Here is a 21,253-nt window from a genome sequence, read left to right as displayed (position 1 = left end):
ATGAGATACCACTTCATACCCACTAGGAAGGCTATAATCAAAAGTCAGAAAACAGTATGGAGGCTCCTCAAGAAGTTAAAATAGAACTCCCCTATGACTCAGCAATTGCATTCCTAGGTATTTGCCCCAATGTAGAGATCCAAAGTGGCACCTGCACCCCAATGTTCATAGCAGCAGTGTCCACAATAGCCAAACTGTGAAAAAAGCCCAGATGTCCATCAACAGATGAATGGATAAAGATGTGGTATATAAATACAATGGAATGTTACCCAGCCATCAGAAAGGATGAAATCTTACCATTTATGTCAACATGGATGGAACTGGAGGGTATTATGCTGAGCAAAATAAGTGAATCAAAGAAAGACAATTATCATATGGTTTCATTCATATGTAGAATATAAGAAAGAGCACAGAGGATCATAGAAGAAAGGAAGGAAAAATCAGAGAGGGAGAGACTCTTAACTATAGGAAACAAACTGAGGGTTGCTGGAGGGAAGGTGGATGGGGGGAATGGAGTAACTGGGTGATGGGCATTAAGGAGGGCATATGATATGATGGGCATTGGGTGTTATATGCAACTAATGAATTATTATTGAACTCTACACAGCAACTAACAATGTACTATAAATTATAAAGTTTAATTTTAGTTTAAATTTTTTAAAAAATCAGATAGTAACAAGCGTTGACAAGGATATGGAGAAATCAGAACCCCCAGCAATATAAAGTTCCACAGCAATGTGGAAACAGTCTGGAAGTCCCTCAAAAGGTTGAGTAGAGAGTTACCATTTGATCTAACAATTCCACTCCCAGATATCAACTCAGGAGAAATGAAAATACATATCCACACAAAAATTTGTACATGAATGCTCCTATCAGCATTATCCATAATAGCCAAAAAGTGTGAAGAACCCAAATGTTCATCAACTGATGAATGAATAAGTAAAATTTGGTCTATCCGCACAATGGAACATTATTTGGCTGTAAAAAAAGAATGAAATACTGATACATGCTACCAAATGAATGAACCTGAAGCCATCATGCTAAGGGAAATAAGCCAGCCACAAAAGGCAACATGTTGTATGACTCCACTTATTTGAAATGTCCAAAATAGGCAAACTTTTAAAGATAAAAAGTAGATTGGTGATTGCCCTGGGCTTGGTTAAAATGTTCTAAAAATTATTGTGATGATAACTACACATACCTGTGAAAATTCTAAAAATCACTGAATCATATGCTTTAAATAGCTAAGTTGTATGGTTTGTGAATCGTATCTCAAAAAACTGCTACAAATAAAAAGAGAACCAAAGACAAAAATGAATAATCTAGATAGGATGTTACTCAGCAAAAACAGGGTATCCCAAGAAAGGTACGCCTGTGTGGGTTCCTAAGGGTGAGAGCAGGATTCAACAGAACAGATGCTACAGTGTATTGGGGAACAGTGGGCATCTCACACAGTGTAGGGCAGGGCACAGAGAAAAGAGGCACAAACAATCAGAGACCAGTGTGCACACAGCTGGAAGTTTATTTTGGAAGGTGTGGGTTGTAAAGGTGGACTTAGATGAAGCCAGTACTAAGAGAAGCTTCAAAGTCAAGCAGAAAGGCTCCAACAATTGCACGGCATTGCTGAAAGTTTCAGAACCAGGAAAATATATATACTGTGTTCTTAGACGATGATCAGCAGTGCTATAAGAGAGCACATGGAGTGGGAAGCAGGACCTCAGTCACGAAGTGACAAGGGCCTGTGGCATCAGCAGGCCTCAGTAAAGAACAAAGCACAGTGCAAAGAAAAAGGAGTTGTGAGGGGCACCTCATGGCTCAGTTAAGCATCTGCCTTCAGCTCAAGTCATGGCCCCGGGGTCCTGGACCTGGAATTGAGCCCCATGTCCACGTCAGGCTCTCTGCTCAGCAGGGAATCTGCTTCTCCCTCTGCCTCTGCCCCTCCCTCTCCACCCATGCTGTTTCTCACTTTCTCTCTCTCTCAAATAAATAAATAAAATCTTAAAAAAAAAAAAAAAAAAAAAGATCTTTGATCTGTAGTTAGTGGGAAAATATGAGAATGCCAGGAAAGGGAAATCTAGAAGAGACTATCTTGAAAAAGCAGCAAATGAGCTGGAATGTAAATATGAAATCTCAGATGAAAACAGGGAGAGGGATCCCTGGGTGGCGCAGCGGTTTGGCGCCTGCCTTTGGCCCAGGGCGCGATCCTGGAGACCCGGGATCAAATCCCACGTCAGGCTCCTGGTGCATGGAGCCTGCTTCTCCCTCTGCCTGTGTCTCTGCCTCTCTCTCTCTCTCTGTATGACTATCATAAATTTTAAAAAAAAAGAAAAGAAAACAGGGAGAGAGCCCCAACAGTCCATTGGCTCACTCCTCTATTAGGGCTGCAATAACTAAGCCCTGAAATAAGTTAGAAAGTGAAGGGGTAGCTCTACAGCGCAGCACACCCATTTCTTGCTCAAATTAGCCGCACAGAGGGCCAACATGGGATACCACGCTGGGTGTAAGGTGACAGCATGGCTGACGTGGAATGTTCTGCAGGCAGGCGGCGCACATGGAGCTGGCAGTCAACAGTGAACACAGGCTGCAGGAAAAGATTTGGGTGTCCCAATGGTGTACTGGAACCAGAAGAGCTGATTTTTCAATTTCCAGGAATTCTGCAAGCTGGTTGACTTCAGACAGCAGCTTGAAATTGGCCATGATGGAGAGCATTTCCACCACAGAAACTGGGAAATAACTATACATCAGGGCCCTTTCTTGGGCAGAGATCTGGGTGTTAAACTTTTACCAGCACACCGTGGGGCACCGCTCCCCTTCCTCCATCTACAAGTGGATTCTATGAGACACCCCAGTCCTCTGACGGACAGGGGATGCAGGTATATGTCCTGAGGGAAGAGAGTCCTGGGTGGTCCTGGAATCCATATGCGTATGGATGAAGCATCAATGACTTGGTGTGCATGAAGGGGCAGCTGTGGGCTAGTAATACCTCAATCCTCTCTGTAGGAGGAAGAGCAGGTTCCACATGACCAGGAAGAGCATGCACTGCCCACAAAGAGCCGACCAGTGCAGTGCAGCAACTAGCCAGGGCACCATAACTACAATCCATTCTCCTTCATCAAGTATCTGCTTAGTAAGCATCCACTGTGTGACAGTAATGTTTGAGAAACCATAGGTGAAAAGAAACAGCGAGAAAACTGCAGTGAAAGAGACACGGTCCCTGTTTCATAGAGCTTACATTCTTATGGGAAGTGAGACAATAAACAAGTAAACAATTTTGCATCTTATTTCATCCAACCTAAGACACCACCAATTGTAAATCACACTGTTATTTTCATATAACCCGAAGAAAAAGACACCAATGAAATTAATTTTCCACCTATTATACAATATCCTATTCCAGAGATATTAAAACATGTGTCTTAAAGATCAGTGAAGCATGTTAGGTGACAAGTTCTAGGAAAGATTAAAATACAGAACTGCAGGGAGGGGGTAGGGGGTTGTTCAGGAAGCCACAGGCACTGGGGAAGGCCCCTTAGAGGTGAGAACACTAATATTAATACTTCCACCCCAAATGAGGAGGTCCTGACCACACCTACATGTTGAGATCCCGGAGAAAATTATCTAGCCCCAAGCAGAGGCACCGAGTAAATGCAAAGCCTCTGAGAAGAATGGAGTCTGGAACATCCAAGTGCCTAACAGAAGGCCAGTGTGTGAGAAGGAGGATGGGACCAGATGACCAGGCCAAGGAGGCAGGCAAAGGCAAGACCACAAGCCCTGGCAGACCAGTATAAGAAGCCAAAATTTGATCCAAAGACCCAGGAAACTATGAGGGGTTCTACACAGGTGAGTCAGAGGCTCTGATATCCTCAGCCCAGCCTGGGGGCATCCACTAAACCGTACCACTTGGTGAGTGAGGGGTTAAGGAAAACATTGGCAAGCTTCTTGTTGGCAGTAGAAGATTTGTAATATTTTTTAATGTTGCTACAAAATACAGCAAGTAATATTTTAATCAACAAATATACATATACACACAGTCGTCATGTGAGAATAAACACCATCTGGGCAATGCTCCCTATACCAACAGAACCAGAATGGGGGCCTCCGGAGCCAGACGGGTCTGGGAGCTCGGTGCCAAAGGCCCACTGGTCACTGTGCCATGAGAGGCAGCTAGACAGGGTCCTCTATGGTCAAGAGACAGAGGGCCACATCCACAGCAGTGCAGGGAACAGGAGCACTACCTGTGCTCCACTGTGTGGCCTGGACTCAGTTCTTTGGCTTCTCTGAGCATCATGTCTCTCACCTACAAAATGAGGGCCTCTGGAAGCTGGACTGATTACAATCTATGGCTCAGGAGCTCAATGCTTTGGGGTCAGGCAGTTCTGGGTTTGAATTCCAACTAAGCCACTCACTAACTACATGACCTTGGGTGAGGGACTTCATATCCGTAAATCAGTTTCATCATCTGTGAGACGGAAATAATTAATGGTCCAGACTGTGGGGCTGTGGCGAGGATTAAACGGAACAATCCACACAAAGCAGTCGGCACAAAGTCAACCACCAATATCAGCTATTACAGGAAATAGCAAAGTGGTTTACAAATACTAATTATCACTCATACGAGGCACATACTGAGTGTGCAAAAATGCACAAACTAATCAATAACAATAATGATGGTTAACAGCTGCCATGTACTATACACTGAGTAGTCCACGTGCAGCTCTGTGACCTTGAGCAGGCTTCTTCACTCTTCTTCCATAATCGGCACAAAATTAAATTGGGCATATTCTTTTTAAAGCACTCACCATTCTGACAGTGAGTGGCTCAAACCTGAACCTGCGCTCAGCCTAGAGTGCCATGGGGACTGCAAGGAGGGGGCCTTGTCTTGCCTCCACTGCGGCACAGGTGCCTGATGCCTCCCCGAGTCTCCAGTGACAACCTCCTCCCCTCTCCAGCCCACCACCCTCCACCAGCTCTATGGTAGTGGGTGGGCAGCCATAGACAGCTAAGTCAGACCTCTGTCGAGGGCATGCATGGACAGAGACTTCATAACTTCCATAGTAGCAAACATGGCTGGGAAACCAGGCCCCACCTCCTACTGATCATCACCCCATGATGGCAACCAAACGCTTCCCTTACCCAAAAGCACTGAATTTATAGGCAAGTTCCCAAAGAGGGGGCAAGAGGTCTGTGAGTTAAGTCATGTGGCCACCTCACAACTAGAAGGCTGGGGAGCAGGGTGCTGCTTCACAGAACACACATGGGTATTCCCCATTTCCGACGGAAGAATGATACCAGGAGTGAGTATTGTTCTGCAGCCACAATACACCAGAGCAGATCAGAGTCACAAGAACTACGAGTCATGATGCCTACTAATACCAACCGTGACATGCAGCCAGCACTCACTCTGCACAGACCACCTCTTTAATACTCACAGTTTAATGCCTGCTTTCCAGTTGAGGAAACCAAGGCACAAAGTAGTTAAAGCACTCACCCCCTATCAGGAAGTTCCCAGGGTGCAAGCTCCACCGCACAGCAGGATGCCAGGCTCCTGAACCACTCTGTTGGTGGGCTGTGGGAGCAAAGGGATGCTGACCCTGACAAAAGCAGGGAAAAGGAACTCAGAGGCAGGAGGTCCTCCCCGCACCCCAAAAGGACAACTACCACAAAAGCAATGAAAGGCAGAGGAGCCAGGATTGCTAAGCCACAGAACACTAGTCAGTCAGAAAAGGGCAACTTCCTGCATTTTCCTGACGACCCTGTCTGAAGCCAGAATCCTGCCATCACTCCTTCGCTCCTTTCCTCAGCCTCATTTCTCCTCACTCGCTAGCCACAGAACATAACGCACCTGTGACCACCCGCTTGCCATCATCCCACCAGAACACAAGCCCCATGGGACTGTTTTGCCCTTGCTGTATCTCTAGTGCCTAGCAAGTGCCAGGCACACTGGACATGCTCAAATATCTGTTAAACACATGAACTAGGAACGCCTGAGTGGTTCAGTGGTTGAGCATCTGCCTTCGGCCCAGGGTGTGATCCCAGGGTCCTGGGATCGAGTCCCACATCGTGCTCCCTGCATGGAGCCTGCTTCTCCCTCTGCCTAGGTCTCTGCCTCTGTGTCTCTCATGAATAAATGATTAAAATCTTAAAAAAAAAAAAACACATGAACTAAAGAAATATTTATTAAAGGCCCAGGTCCCTAACACTAAGCTACTACAACAGAGTATGTCAAGATATAAAGGTCAAGAACTCTGTGCTCCAAGAGCTTATGGTCAGATGGGGGCCCAGTAGGGCGAAGGCCCAGAGCTGCCAAGCCATCAGGCGACAGAAGTTGAGTTTGCACGCCCAGGCGCTCTCCAGAAGGAACCTAAGTGTCAGTGGGAAGGGAGGCAGCCTGAGATGGGCCTGAACAGATAACCGCAGACAGGGCTAGGAGTCGAGGGGTGTTCTGGAAAGGAAGGACACACAGAAGGCATAGAGGGAGAAGTCTGAGGTTCGGCATGACCGAGGGCAGGTCCATGAAGGGAGTAAGACATGCAGGGCTGGCAGGCTCCACCCAGTGAGGGCCCTGAATGACAGGATAAGGAAAATGGAATTTTTTTTCAGCAATCAGCTGCTGATGCTTTCTAGGCAGGGCATCAGTCACAATCTCCTCTTCATATAGAATACCCTGGCACAGCAGCAAGAAGGGCTGAGGTGACAAAGAGCTAGAGCCAGGGTCGCTGCCACAAACAGTGCACATGAGGAGCAAGAGGGCTAGGAAGTGTAATCTCTGTAGGAGTTGGGGCAGTGGAGGTGTGGGGGTTGCAAAAGACTCCACACAAGTGAAGTAACCAGAGATCTGGCATCTGAATGAACAGGGCAAGTGAAAAAAGCAATTTACAAAGTGGTATATGCACTATGTTCTCATTTGGGCTATAAAAAGGAAGGGTATGCTTGTATATGGAGGCTTGGAAAAAGCCTGAAAGGATTCATGAAAAATTATGAACATTTGGAATTTAAAAATAAGATGCATTTTGCAAGAAGTCTTAAAGGAAAAACAAGGGAAAGATGACAGCAAGACCCAGGCCCAGCTCACTGGAGAGGGAGGCACCCTCGCAGAGCAGAGAACTACTCTGTAAGTGTGTGTGCCTCATTTGAAATCCATTCAGGGAGCTCTGTCCCCCAGGCAAATCAACACACTACACAGGATGCTGCAAAGAGGTTGCCTGTGGAGAAAGGAATGAGGGAATCCCTGGCATCAGTGCCCAGAGAGGGGATAGAATGCTCTCCTACACCAGAATGGGGAAACAAAGCTCAGCCGGGGCAGAGGAACTCAGATGGAGGAGTGGGGACGGAGCTCCTGTTCAGAGATAACGCCACGTACAGCCTACCTAATATCCATTGAGCAAGCTCCATGGGCTTGCTAGACCCCGGGCTAAACGTACTTCCACTTTACAGATGAAGAAATTGGAGTCAGGGAGGTGAAACAACCCACCGAAGATCAAAGGAAGTCTTAAATGCTTGGGCCAAGACACGGATCCCAACTCTGGGCACCTAACAGTGATACTTGCACGAGTGAAGGCAGTAATACAGATCCACTCTGATGTGGCAAGTAACCATGTCCTCAGAATGGCCAATTCAAGAAAAATAAAACTGATGATACTTTATTGAGCCCCCAGGTAGGGAGTGGGGGGGGAGCACATATGGACTCACAAAACAGCTTACTTAAATTAAGAGAATGGCAACATGAAAATTAGCACTTTTTTAGTCTTAACATGTTACTCATCAAGACACATGTGAGAAGTAGCTTCCTAAACATTACTCTTTACATTAGCAAATGCTTTGATGTTCACCAAATGAGTTCACAGCCCCAGCTCCCTTTCAGGCAGGAGAGGCAACATCCTCCTCAAGTAAAGATGGAGAAGGTATGGTGCAGAGAAGCAGCTCGCCCAAGGTTTTATTGTGAGTCCGCAGCAACCAGGCCTGCACAGCCATGGCCAAGACCATTCGGGACAACACTGAGGATCCGCTGGGTGCCAGGAGATAACCTGCGGTTCACCACCCTGTCCAAGCTGGGCCTAAGGCTTCTCCAGTCAGGCTGAGCACCTGAGGCAGTTTCCAGAAGAATGAGCTTGCAGGAAAGTCAGGTCTGTCAGTGGCTCCTGATGCCTTAGACACCCCAATCCCTGTGGAGGCATTGCCCAATCTTGTGGTTCTAAAAAGATTCCTCTCCTTGCCTAAAGCTGTTGCCTTGGAGATTTCGTTCACTAGTCTTTCAGCTTTCTATGAGCTGAAATTAGATCCACCGGCTGCTCACCACAGATTTAAATCCCAGAATGTCAGAACAAGAAGAGCCCTTGGAGACCTCCTACACCAAGCATGGCAAATACAAATGTCTACAGGCATGAGGCAAGTGACAAAATTAATAGAATGGGCCTGGTAATGGAAAAAAAAAAGTGCAAGGACAACATGGTGGGGACAGTGATGAGAGTCTAGGCCCCCTGAAGAGGGCAGCTACCTTGCACCTCCAGGAAAGTATCGCCATATGGGAACGTGGACTAGACTTCCAGTTCTTCCCCCAAAGAGCTAAAAATTGGATTTACGTAAAGCCTCCAAGTTTGAAATGTTGGCAATCAATTCAGATCAATTAATACCACAAAGTTTCTGGACTTACGGTTTGGAGTAAGAAAAACCAGCTCTGGGCTAGGTACTGGGGACAGAAAAACAAACAGATAGGACTATAGGCAGGGCATCAGTCACAATCTCCTCTTCATATAGAATACCCTGGCACAGCAGCAAGAAGGGCTGAGGAAGCCCTTACTCACAGGGCAGCAAGGGAGGAAGCAAGGAAGAGATTAGCTCTGCCTAAGCAGTAAGTACTGGGAGGTGAGCACCAAGTCCTCAAGACCCAGGACAGGGACAATCCAGAGTGAGTGAGTGACATCACTGAGGGTGACTTTCAGAAGGTAACACCTGAATAGGACCTGAGGATGACAAGGAATTTGGCCAGTCACAGGAAGAGAAAATAGTGCAAAGAACAGAACCACAGGCACAGAAGCACGAAGCAGTTCCAAGTGCAGCAGGAGCAGGTGTCTTCCCAGCCAACATGGGCAATGAAAGGCAGCAAGTAGCCCCACACAAACAGGGCACCATAAGCCAGGCCCCAGAATGTGCCTTTAACCCAAGGGAGTGACATAATTAGCTTTAACTCTGCACAATCACCGATGCACCCAGCTGGTAAGGGTGACTGCCTCAGAGGGCAAGTCAGATGAAACAAGTGGGAAGGGAGATGAACTTTTTCCCTATGTGCCTCCTTTGGAACTGCCTGAATTTTATTACCATTTGCCTGAAACCTGTTCAAAAGTAAAATTTATGGGGTTTTTTATTACCCTGCTAGCACTAGGAGGTATAGATTGGTGGGAGGCAAGTCTTTTGGGAAAAGAAACAATTTATCAGATGGTCAAGGGAAGATGGAATGGACCAGAAAAAGATAAAGGGTAAGCAAGGATAAAGAGAGGCAAAAACAAAGAAATAGAAGGGAAAATGCAAGATCTGTCATTAAATGTAGAGAAAAAAAGGAACATGGGACCCAGTTTTCTGGCTGAGGGACTGGCTGGCTAGAGCCATCTGTAGCAAAAGAAATAAGTGATTCTGAGGGAAGCAGAGGGGATGCAGGTGAGTTCCAGTGGGTATAGTGAATTACACGCACCCATGGGATATGCAATGGGACACCTCTGGGTGTCCAAAAGTCATATTTAGAATCCAAAAGTCAACAGCTCACGAATGAGAATGAAAGAGAATGGCCACAGCCAGGTGCAGAAGGGAGAGGGCTCAACTAGGAAACATTCTGAAGCCTCCACCAGCGGCAGGGAAACAGTAAAGCCAGCAGGTTTGATCTGGAAACCAGAGCTGCTGCAGAAGAGCGTGCAGTGACCCCCCCACCAAGAGGTGGGAAAGGTAGACTGGAAACCTGAAGGATCAAAGATGCTTCTGGTGCAGTATCTTTACTTCCCAAATGAGGGAACTGACCCAAGATGACTTAGTAAGAGTTAGCGTTAACAACTATCCTTATATTTACATGACTTTATAGGTTTCACTTTTACAGAGAAAGATATTCAACACCATATTGTGACACAGTTAGGGAGCATTATCAGGATGGGATTTCATCTTACACACGGGTTATAGTCAAACATCAGAAAAAAAATGTAAGATAGAAATCACCCTAACTCTTATACCATTTAAATGTCATTATTATCCACTATAGTACTATCAAGAGAAAATTTAAAGGATGTTCAAAAAACCCTTGATAGTTGCTAAATCTGCCCCTAAAGTATAGCATGGTTGTATGCACAGCCCTTTACTGTCCTCAAACGCAGTGAGTTTGGGAACCCCTGAGCCAGATGAATAGAGGGCACTAAAGAAATGTCCAACACAGGTACCCGAGTCTTCATCTGTCTTTAAGATGATCCTCTACTCCTCAGCAGCCGAAGGTGGAAAAGTAGAGAAACTTAAAGTGCTCTGCTTCCCTGCAGAATTGGCTCCACTTTGTTTCCTGGTATCTCTCACCATGTGTCGGATGTAATGTTTCGGAAACATCAAAAAGAACATCAAAAAGAAGAAGAAGAAGAACAACAACAACAACACCTGGGATAGCACCTCACCCAAGGAATGGCACGCAATGTGTGCCAGCAATGCTTGCTGGACCTGACATCCAGATCCACACACCATTCACAGGAAAGTGTAAGGAAATTGGTCATTCATTTCCTGACTTTCCAAATTGGCAATTCCTATGGTGGCCCCATTAACTACAATTCCCCCATATGGTTAGCCAGATAGAGTGCTAAAGCTGGGGATGTCTGGGGAGGACTTATGATTCAACTCCTTCAAAGCACCTATGCTGAAGAGGTCCACCTTGCATATAAGGAGAGAGACTTACTGGTTTGAGTGTCAGAGTCCAAGGTCAGGACTTTGAGACACTTTGCTCACCAGCTGCTTCTAAGCAATCAACTAAGATGAAGGGTGCAATATAAAGATTTATTTACTTGTAAGAGTGAGAGAGAGAGAACACGCATGCAAGAATGGAGGGAAGAGCAGGCAGAGAGAATATTTCAAGCAGACTCCATGCCAAGCATGGAGTCCAAGGTAGGACTTAATATCACAACATATGAGATCATGACCTGATCCAAAACTGAGTCAGACACCCAATCAACAGAGCCACCTGGGAACCCCGTGAAGGATACGACATAAAACAATCTGATAAGGAGCATCAATATTCATGTTGAGACTCAAGAAGCCTATCACTGCGCAATACCAATGTGAAAAGGAAGTTTGCTGCATACAACTAGGATAAGTTTGTATTAAAGCTTGGAAATATAACAAGTAGAAGAATAAAATTCTCATGTGCAAATGTCAAAGATCACAGTTAGGCAAAAGAAGGATCATCAGTTCATTAATCCAAGCATGTAATCTAACACACACATATTAATGAGCCAGACTCTGAAATATATAGTCTTTGCACTCCAAGAAACTACAAACAAAAAACAGAATATAGTAACAGAGAGGAAGACATAATTGCGAATATTAAAAGATAAAATCATCAACCTTATAAAAGGCAACTAAGAAAACCTTACAGCTAACATACTTAATAGTGGAACTCTGAATGTTTTCTATCTAAGGTCAGGAGAAAGGCAAAGGCATCACTGTCACCACTTCTATTCAATACTGTACTGAAGGTTCTAGGCAATGCAATAAAGGAAGAAAATCAAAGAAAGGGCATCCAGACTAGAAAGGAAGAAGGAAAATTTTCCTTATTTGCAGTCACCACGATCCTACCTATATAAAAATCACAAGGAATCCACAGGAAAATACTACTAAATATGTGATTTCAGCAAGGTTGCAGGATACAGGATCAAAACACAAAAATCAATTATATTTCTACATACTAGAAATGAAGACTTCAAAAATTAAATTAGGAAAATAATTACATTCATAATAGCATCAAAAAGAATAAAATACTTAAAAATAAATTTAGGAAAAAAATGTAAGACTGCTCACTGAAAGTATAAAACATTGCTGAAACAAGTTTTTAAAAGATATAAATAGAGATTTCATATTCATAGATCAGAGGACTTCATTTTGCTAAAACAACAATTCCCCCCAAGTTAATCTACAGATTCAATACAAACCCCATCAAAATCCTCATATGCTTTTTTTTTTCAGAGAAGTTGCCAACTGATCCTAAAATGTATATGGAAATGCAAAGAATTCAGAACATCCAAAACAATCTTAATAAAAAACAAACAACAAAAAAACCTGGTATTTTTGTATTTCCCAGTTTTGAAACTTACTACAAAGCTACAATAATGACAGTGTTGTATTAGCATAAAGATAGACATATAGCATACAGATTAACGGAACTGTCAACATAATTGAAAGTCCAGAAATAAATCCTTATGTTTTCGGTCAACTGATATTCACAAAGGTCCCAAGTTAATTCAATGGGGAAAGGGCAGTCTTTTCAACTAGTTTGAAATAAAGTTTGAAAATAAAGTCTTAAAATTTTAGACTTTTCATGCAAAAAAAGATGGATTTAGATCAAGGTTCGATGAATTATAATGCTTGAACCAAATCTAACCCCACACTTGATTTTATAAATAAAGTTTTATTAGAACATAGTCACACCCATTTGTTTATATACTGACTGTGGCTACCAGGACAGAGTTGAGTAGCAGTGAGAAAACATTCTTGTCAGCAAAGTAGAAAGTATTTACCAACCAATCATTTACAGAAAAACTTTGCCAACCCCTGATTTAAAGCCTTACCTCCTAACATGTATAAAAATTAACTCAAAATGTATCATAGAACTAAACATAAAAGCCAAAACTACAAAGCTCTTAGGAAAAAATATAGGAAAAAAGATCCATAACCCTGGGTTAGGCAAAGATTTCTGAGCTATGACACCAAAAGGACAATTAATAAAATGATAAATTAAACTTCATCAAAATTACAAACGTTTGCACTTCAAAGACACCATTAAGAAAATGAAAAGACAAACCATATATTGGGAAAAAATATTTACAATGTATAATATGATAAAGGACCTGTATCCAGCAAAAGAAATCTTATAACTCAATAATAAAAAGACAACCCTAGGAAAAGTGGCAAAAGATTCAAATACATATTTCACCAAAGAAAATATATGGATGGCAAATAAGGCCATGAAAAAATGTTCAACATGATTAGATACTTGGGAAATACAAATTCAAATCACAATGAAATACCATTTCCCACCCATTCAAATGGCTATAATTAAAAAGATAAACAATAACAAGTGTTGGTGAGGATATGAAGAAAATGGAACCCTCATCTACTGCCAGTAGGAATGTAAAATAGTAGAACCACTTTAGAAAATAGTTTGACAGTTTCTTGAAAAGTTAAACCTAACAACTCACCAAGTTCGTAAACTGAATGACCCAGCAATTCTACCCTTAGGTATCTATCCAAGAAAAAGGAAAACATATGTACACACACACGCATACACACACAGAAAAGAAGCTTGTATACAAGTGTTCACAGCAACATTATTCCTAACAGTGAAGACCCGGAAACAATTCAAATGTCCATAAACTCATGACTGGATAAACAAAATGCAGCACAGCCTGGCAATGAAACACTACTCACCCATAAAAAGGCACAAACTACTGATAACATGCTATATCAACAAGCCAACATCAAAAACATTATGTTAAGTGAAAGAAGCCAGACATAAAAGATGCAGGAGTGCATTTATATGAAATGTCCAGAAAAAACAAATTTATAGCAACAGAAGGATTAGTGGTTACCTGGGGCTGGGTATGGGAGTGGGGAGCGACTGCAAATAGGCACAAAGGGTCTTTTTAGGTCTTGTGAACAAATGTTTTAAAATCCAATTGTGGTGGGACACCGGGGCGGTTCAGTGGTTGAGCATCCACCTTTGACTCAGGTCGTGATCCCGGGCTCCTGGGATGGAATCCTGCATCAGGTTCCCCAGGAGTAGCCAGCTTCTCTCTCTGCCTGTGTCTCTGTCTCCCTCTGCGTCTCTCATGAATAAATAAATAAAATATTTTTTTTTTAAATCCAATTGTGGTGACAGTTTCTCAACTCTAAATTTCTAAAAATCAAAAGGTTGAATTTTACATGTAAAAGACATCTCAAAAACGCTATAAAAAAAAAAAAAAAGAGGGACACCTGCGTGGTTCAGTGGTTGAAGTGTCTGCCTTCGGCTCAGGGCATGATCCTGGGATCCAAGATAGAGTCCCCACATTTGGGATCCCTGCGGGGAGCCTGCTTCTCCCACTGCCTGTGTCTCTGTCTCTCATGAATAAATAAATCTTTTTTAAAAAAATAAATAAATAAAAAGAAAAATCACCATCACTGAATAATCTTTCCAAAGCGCCACTCCTAATTATAGACTTGCAATGTTGCCTCCAAGGAAACATATAGACAGCCTTCCCCGGCACTCAGAGTCCATCCCCTGTTCAGCCTCCACATCCCAACCCCAGTGTGGCTGCCAAGTACATGGCCTGTGGAGCTGGAAGGTCTAGCCTCCAGCTCTACCACTAACCAGCTGTGACCTTGGGTTACTTCACCTCCTTGAACCTGTGTCCTATCTGAGATGGGGAGAACAGCTCACAAGGTCAGCGAGGGGAAGGTCTGAGCTAGTGCTCAGAAAACACAGCTCAGCCCACACTTCTCACGGCTGGCTCTGGTGCATCTTCAGTGTCCCCTCCTCAGGGTGGCAGTGTCTGCCGTCCCACCTCCAATGGGGAGTCCCCGTTACTTTGCACACTTTTGTTTCCTTCAGCACACTTGCAGTGCTTTTTTATTCTTTTGACTTTTTCTTCCTTTTGGTCTGTTCCTGCTACTGGGCTGAGGTTTCCATGAGGGCGAGGATCTTGTGCTTCGTTCATCCCTTACTGTCTCTGCAAGGCCAGGCCCAGTACCTAACAAGTAACGTGTTCGTATTTATTGAGGTGACAGGTTAAGTGGGGGCTAGTGGGGCAGTGCTCAGGCATAGGGCTTCTCTGGCAATGGCATGTTTGGGGACTATTTCTTGTGCATCTTTCTACATCCTCCTTGGTCCTCCCCTAAAGCAGTGGTCCAAACTTGCCTCATGGAAAACAATGGATAATGGTAAATGTGATGTAGCCCTGAGAGCGTAATGAGCCTGGGGACATAAGGATCATGCAGCAGGCCAGCAAGTGACTTGGAAAGAATGGCAGCAGTTGGAAGGGGAAAAGGCTGGAGAACAGTGAGTCTACATGTTGAAAAGCAACCAACTTTATCTGCATTACCAAATATGGCTGTTTACATGGGGCAAAGAGGAAAAGTGGGCACACACAGGACATTATGACCATGCATGCACCTTCTCTCATTGGAGGATGAGGTTAAATAGACTGGATAAAAAGTAATCTTTATGTATTTCACACATGCTTGCTCTGAAAACTGCAGTTGAATATAATTGCAGCATTTTGCATTAATTAAATTTCTTTTACCTTCCTTGGAATTAGGGCTTGAACTCAATATGTAAATTTATGCAAATTAATTGCAAAGTAGCAAGGCCCTAGAACTGAATCTTAAGGAAACTAGAGCACTTTCCAAGATCAGGGCCTGGGGATTAAATATGAGTGTCTTTAAGAATATTTAACTTTCTCTGAAGAACCTGGGGCAGATACTCTTCTCTGGCATCTACCTTCTATTAAAGTAACTTCTCATTTGGCTCATCTAACAATCTCTACTGATTTTTACTTGCCTGCTTAAGGAGAAGGTGGACTCTCCAACCCTCAAGTAACTCTGCTAGTAGAAAAAACCCCTACACCAAACACTTCATTACCATCACTTCCTTTTTCAAATCTCCCTCCCCAAAACCAGGCACAAAAGTGCAAGGAAGGAAGGGAGGAAGGAGAGGAAGGAAGGAGAGGAAGGAGAGGAAGGAGAAGAAGGAGAAGAAGGAGCTCTCATAGTATGGGGCCATACTCTGGGCAAGTCATTCTTCTCTCTGATGAATCTGCCCAGCATTCAGTCACCAAAGCTCCCTTCAGCTTCAACAGTCTCTGGGAGAAAACAAGTGGGGTACCAGTACTGTCAGAACAGGCAGAGGCTGTGACACACAATTTTCAGGCTGCCTTGCCTATTACTTAGGAAAGGAGCCTGGAGTAGTGAGAAAAGGCTGTTTCTTGCACTCAAAAGATCTGGACTCAAGCCCCATCAGCCAATCAGGTAACGCTCTGAACAAATTCTTTAACAGCTCTAAGCCTGACTCTCCATCTTTAACAAGAACTTCTACTTTGCAGAATTGTTAAGGGCACTAGAAACAAAATGTAGTAGTCTGATACGATGGCCCCCAAAATGATCTTCTGTCAACTCAGAGGAACTCACCTTCAAAAGGACCCCCTTGAATCTCAGGAGACCCTGACTGACCTAACCTTCCAAACTTCCCAAACACTGGATACCAGGTGACAAAGGTGAGAGCCCCCAAACAGAGCCAAGGGTGTTCTTCTAAATTCCAGTTCAGGCTCCTACTTCTCAACCTTCAAACATGGGCCATCTGCTCCCTATTTTGTCTTCTCTGGAGCCAGGTCAAGACTAGATAACATCTAGCAAGCACCCACTGTGCTAAGCACTAGACTAGACTAAGAACAGAGGCCATCACAAAACACAAGCACTTCTAAACACTTCCATATACATCTTCATCTTATCCTAGGCAGTACCTGGGATTATACAGCCTCCCCTAATTTTCTTAAGAATGTGGTCATTGAGACTCAAAAGAGAAGTTGTTCATCCAAGGCCACATAGCTAATAAGCATCTGCCTGGGAGTCAGACCTCCTGATGTCTTTTTCTGAGCTACTCTCTAATTCGCCTATACTCAGCTCTGCATTTTGTTTGGATTTGGTGGCTGTTTCACTGGGCTTATCCATTTAGCCACCCAACAATCATTTACAAACCACAATGTGCCAGGCACAAGTGCATGAAGTGCAGCATTCAATCAACAGGCCCTGGGGTTGGCCTGCTTCAATCGCAGCTCTTCCTCTTGTTGACCTGGGCGGAGTTACGTCATCTCTCAGTGTCTAATCTGTCCTTAGTCTGCAAAATGGGCAAACAGTGTTCTACCTCTCTCACCGGGCTGTTGAAAAGTAAATGAGAGGTTGCCTGTAAAGGACTCAGTGGAACCCATGGTCCCCACTAAGCACTCAAATGTGGGCTGCTTTTAGACTTCTCCTAGGTTCTGGGGATGGAGTCGTGACTCAGAAATGAAGCTTAGCCTCAAGGAGCTTACACGTGGTGGGAAACACAATAAGTAATCAAGTTTCCAATGGTGACTCACGCCTACTAGGAAAAACCACGTGTGACGGAGGGAGGGGGCTACTTTAGAAGACTGGTCACCGAAGAATGCTCGGATGATCCTCACCCCGCCAACAAGAGGCAGATCCAGGAAAAGCTGGGGGAGTAGAAACCGCCAACGCAGCGGTGAACGCCTGGAGCCGCCCCTGGAGCCGCCCCTGGAGCCGCCCCTGGAGCCGCCCCTGGAGCCGCCCGGGCCAACGCCGCGCAGTCGGAAGGCCGCGCAGTCGGAGGGGCGCGGGGCGGGGCGCGGGGCGGGGCGGGGCGTGAGGGGCGGCCACACGCGGCGGCCTGGTCGGGCAGGGAGGTGGCCCCTCTTGGTCTGGAAAGCGCCAGGCCTCCGCGGGGCGGGGGTGAGGGGAGCAGGGGGGTTTGTGATCTGATTCACAACGTCTAACTGCTCCTGGGCTGCGGCGTCGGTGAGCGGGGAGCGTCCACGCCTGCAGGCGTCTGGGCCCAGAGCTGCAGTGCGGAGAGTCGGGTCCGCCCGGGTCCGCCCGGCAACGGCAGCTGCACAGGTGCAGGGGGCCCCCTCCCCTCCCCTCCCCTCCCCGCTCTCGGCCTCGGCCTCGGCCAGCGGGGCTGCGACGGCGGCCTCTCCCGGACGGCGGCCCCGGGCAGCCCCCGGACCTCGGGCCCCGCGTCCCAGGCGGACGCTCGCCGCCGCGGCGCCGGGAGGGTCACCGAGCGAGGCGCGCCCGCCCGCCCCCGGCCCGACCCTCCCTCAGGCCGGCCCGCGCCCCCCACGCCCACCCGGCCCAGGCCGCGCTCGCTCGTCGCGCCGGCCGGCGGCCCGCTCACCCGGATGCCCTGCAGCACCCGGACCCGCTCCTCCTCGTCCATCCCGAAGGACACCCTGCGGGCCTCGCAGCTCTCGGTGCTCCCCATGGCAGGAGGAGAGCGGGCGGGCGGCCGCGCGACCCGGCTCCAGAGCAACCGGGCGGACGCCGGGCTGCGGCTCCCTGCGCGCCCCGCGCTGCCCGGGACTCGGGTGCGGCACAAGCCAACAAGACCCCGTCCTATTGGCCGCCGCTGCCAGCTCAGCCAATCCTGCGGCGCGTGCCTGAGGGGCATTGTGGGGGTTGTAGTCTGGACCGCCGGGGCTGCCCGTCGGAGGCGTGGCGCCCGGGCGGTGGGAAGCGTGTTGGAGTGCAGCAGGCAGGGGAGGGGAAGATCGCCCTTGAAGCAGAGCCGGGGGCGATGTTGAAAGGCCGGGAGCCCCCCGAGGAGTTGAGCCAGCCATGCGAGGGCGACCTTGGTTCATTCAGCAAACCCCTTTTGAGCAGCGCTTACCAAGACGGAGCAAGCATTGAACCAGCCGTGGGGAACAAGACGTCCTGCCTTCGTGAGATTTAGACCTAATGTAAGGAACAAATGAAAAGACAAACAAGCAAGCACATAAATAAGCTTACTAACCACTGTGACAAGTGCCAGAAATGGAAAAGACTATCACAATGCCCCGTGAGAAACTAGTAGGAGGGGGTCTCTAATGTGACAGACCAGAGCAACCTCTATGAGAAAGAAGGATTTGAATTGAGACATAAGGATAAGTAGGAGTTAGCCAGGAGAAGATGAGGGAAGCACTTGGCTGGGAAACAACCAGTGCAAAGGCCCTGAGACAAAGAAGACCTTGCCGCATTTAAGAAATACAGGGCTTAGCCACACGACTGAGAAGTGCAAGGGAGCAGAAGAGAGCCAGAGGCAAGAAGGTGAAGGGAGCAGGAACGTCTCACATCACTAGGGCCTTATAGGCAGGTCAGAGTTTTAGTCTACTTTTTTTAAGATTTTATTTATTTATTCGTGAAAGACACACACACAGAGGCAGAGACACAGGCAGAGGCAGAAGCAGGCTCCATGCAGGGAGCCCGATGCAGGACTCAATCCTGGGACTCCAGGATCACGCCCTGGGCCAAAGGCAGACGCTAAACCGCTGAGCCACCCAGGGATCCCCAGAGATTTATTCTAAATACCCTGTTAAGACGGTGAATGCTCATAAGCATTGAGGAAACATTGGTCAGGGAGCATACATGTCATGCATTCAGGGCAGTGTATCAAGCACTGTGTTTATGCTTACACAGGATCATATGTGTAGTGGAGGAACACAAATGATTGTGAATTATAGCCATAGTGACATTGAATGAAGCCTCGTTTTGTTCAACCAAGTTGCTAAATGGCTTTGATTTACAAAGTGGGCCTGGAGCTGAGTTTTTTTTTTTTTAATATTTTTTTAAGATTTTTATTTTATTTATTTATTCATAGAGCCAGAGAGGCAGAGACACAGGCAGAGGGAGAAGCAGGCACCATACATAGAGCCTGACGTGGGACTCGATCCAGGGTCTCCAGGATCAAGCCCTGGGCTGCAGGCGGCGCTAAACCGCTGCGCCACCGGGGCTGCCCCTGGAGCTGAGTTTGAAATCTTGAACTGAGAAACCCTAAATTGCTACATGAAATAGCAAGAGTCATTTGGAGCTGCTTTTGGGAACCTGGAAAAGAAGGAGTGAGGAGGAGAGAGTGAATGAGAGAGACCAATGAGAATTAGGAAGCCAATGAACATTCCAGAGGTAGGGCCAGAGGATTTTTATGAACAAGGATATCTGCTACTTCCATTCAAAATACTTTGATTTGTAAATCTCTCTCCTTCCTTTCTGTCCTCCATTTCTTCCATATAAGCAGAGCGGGAGAAGGTGACTCTGGCTCAAGTGGCTTATTGGAAGGTGCCTCAGGAGAAAGAAAGTAAGAGAACAGGATGAAGTGGGGTCAAAGCTGGAGACTGGCTTCCACCTAATGCTAGGCAGGGCTGGGTGGGGGCAAGGCTCTGGAGAACAAATTAAATACAGAATTAGCCTCATCCTACAACAAGGGGACAGGCCTTCTGTCCCCCATGTCAGTCAATTATTGGCAGCCCAGCACAATTCCCCAGTGAAGGGGGCATCTGTGAGTTGTCAATAGCCACAACCAGACGCTGGGGGATGGCCCCACCAGCTGGTAAAAAAACCTGGGTGGGGAACTTTAAGCATCCACTACATGCTCCACATATTTTTGAAGGTCTCCCAAACACTCAAACACCTATGGCTGTGGAGGGAGGCTTGTGAAAAGTTGAGAAAGGAATGGATTTCACTTCTGGGTCAGATGGTGAAATAACACACTGAACTGATTCTGCAAAATGAGAGTCAGAACCACATGCCTGAGCTTGAGACTGTATGTGGCCTCCCCCGCCGCCACTGTGTGCAACATCCCAGGAGAGAATCAGAATTGCACAAGACCTGGAGTGGGGGTTATGGTGTCAGCAGCCAAGCTAAGTCTCATGACAACCCAATAAGTTATGTACTCCTGTTTCACAGTTGAGAAAACTGACAAGCAAATGGGGGAAGATAACATGACATTATAAATCCAAAGTAGGATGAGAGTTTGAATAAAGACAATAGCACAGGGATGCAAAGGAAAAGAATGGAGGGGTGATTTATATTTTTTGAAGGCTTTCTTGGTGCCTGGTTCTATGACAGGAGCACCTTGTGGGCGGTTAATCCAGGATTAATTCATCTAGTCCTGGAAATCATCCAGAGTTACTGCCCCACTGTGAGGCTCAGGAAAGTGTAGCTCTGCGGGGGGGGGGGGGGGGGGGGGTATTTTAACAGGCCCACTAGATGCTGCTCAGTACCCACCCTATCCTTCCTTACAACAGAGACCCAATTTCTTTCTGTGCAACAATGTGCCTGGTTAGAAAAATTTGGTAAAAAAACCTGGGTGGGGAACTTTAAGCATCCACTACATGCTCCACATATTTTTGAAGGTCTCCCAAAAGAGACCTGGTTAGAAAAATTTGCCCCGCACTGGCCAACCTTTAAAAATCTGAGCTTTATAACAATTTGACAATTTGAGCTTATAGCAATTTGAACT

General features: G+C 46.0%; 1 protein-coding gene across 1 annotated transcript in view; it reads right to left on the bottom strand.

Annotated features, from left to right (window-relative positions):
* CHCHD6 (coiled-coil-helix-coiled-coil-helix domain containing 6) overlaps positions 1-18,346 on the bottom strand; it is a 248,861-nt gene extending 230,515 nt beyond the window's left edge. Inside the window, exon 1 of the mRNA XM_072784859.1 lies at positions 18,158-18,346. Coding sequence (XP_072640960.1) covers positions 18,158-18,244 — 87 coding nt within the window. The 5' untranslated portion in view covers positions 18,245-18,346. The remainder of the gene's footprint in view (positions 1-18,157) is intronic.
* Between the last annotated feature and the right edge of the window lie 2,907 nt (positions 18,347-21,253).

The sequence above is a fragment of the Canis lupus genome, chromosome 19 (assembly GCF_048164855.1).
Source record: "Canis lupus baileyi chromosome 19, mCanLup2.hap1, whole genome shotgun sequence".
Classification (NCBI taxonomy): Eukaryota; Metazoa; Chordata; class Mammalia; order Carnivora; family Canidae; genus Canis; species Canis lupus.
Note: the sequence above shows the minus strand (reverse complement) of the source record. Positions and strands in the feature narration are given on the sequence as shown.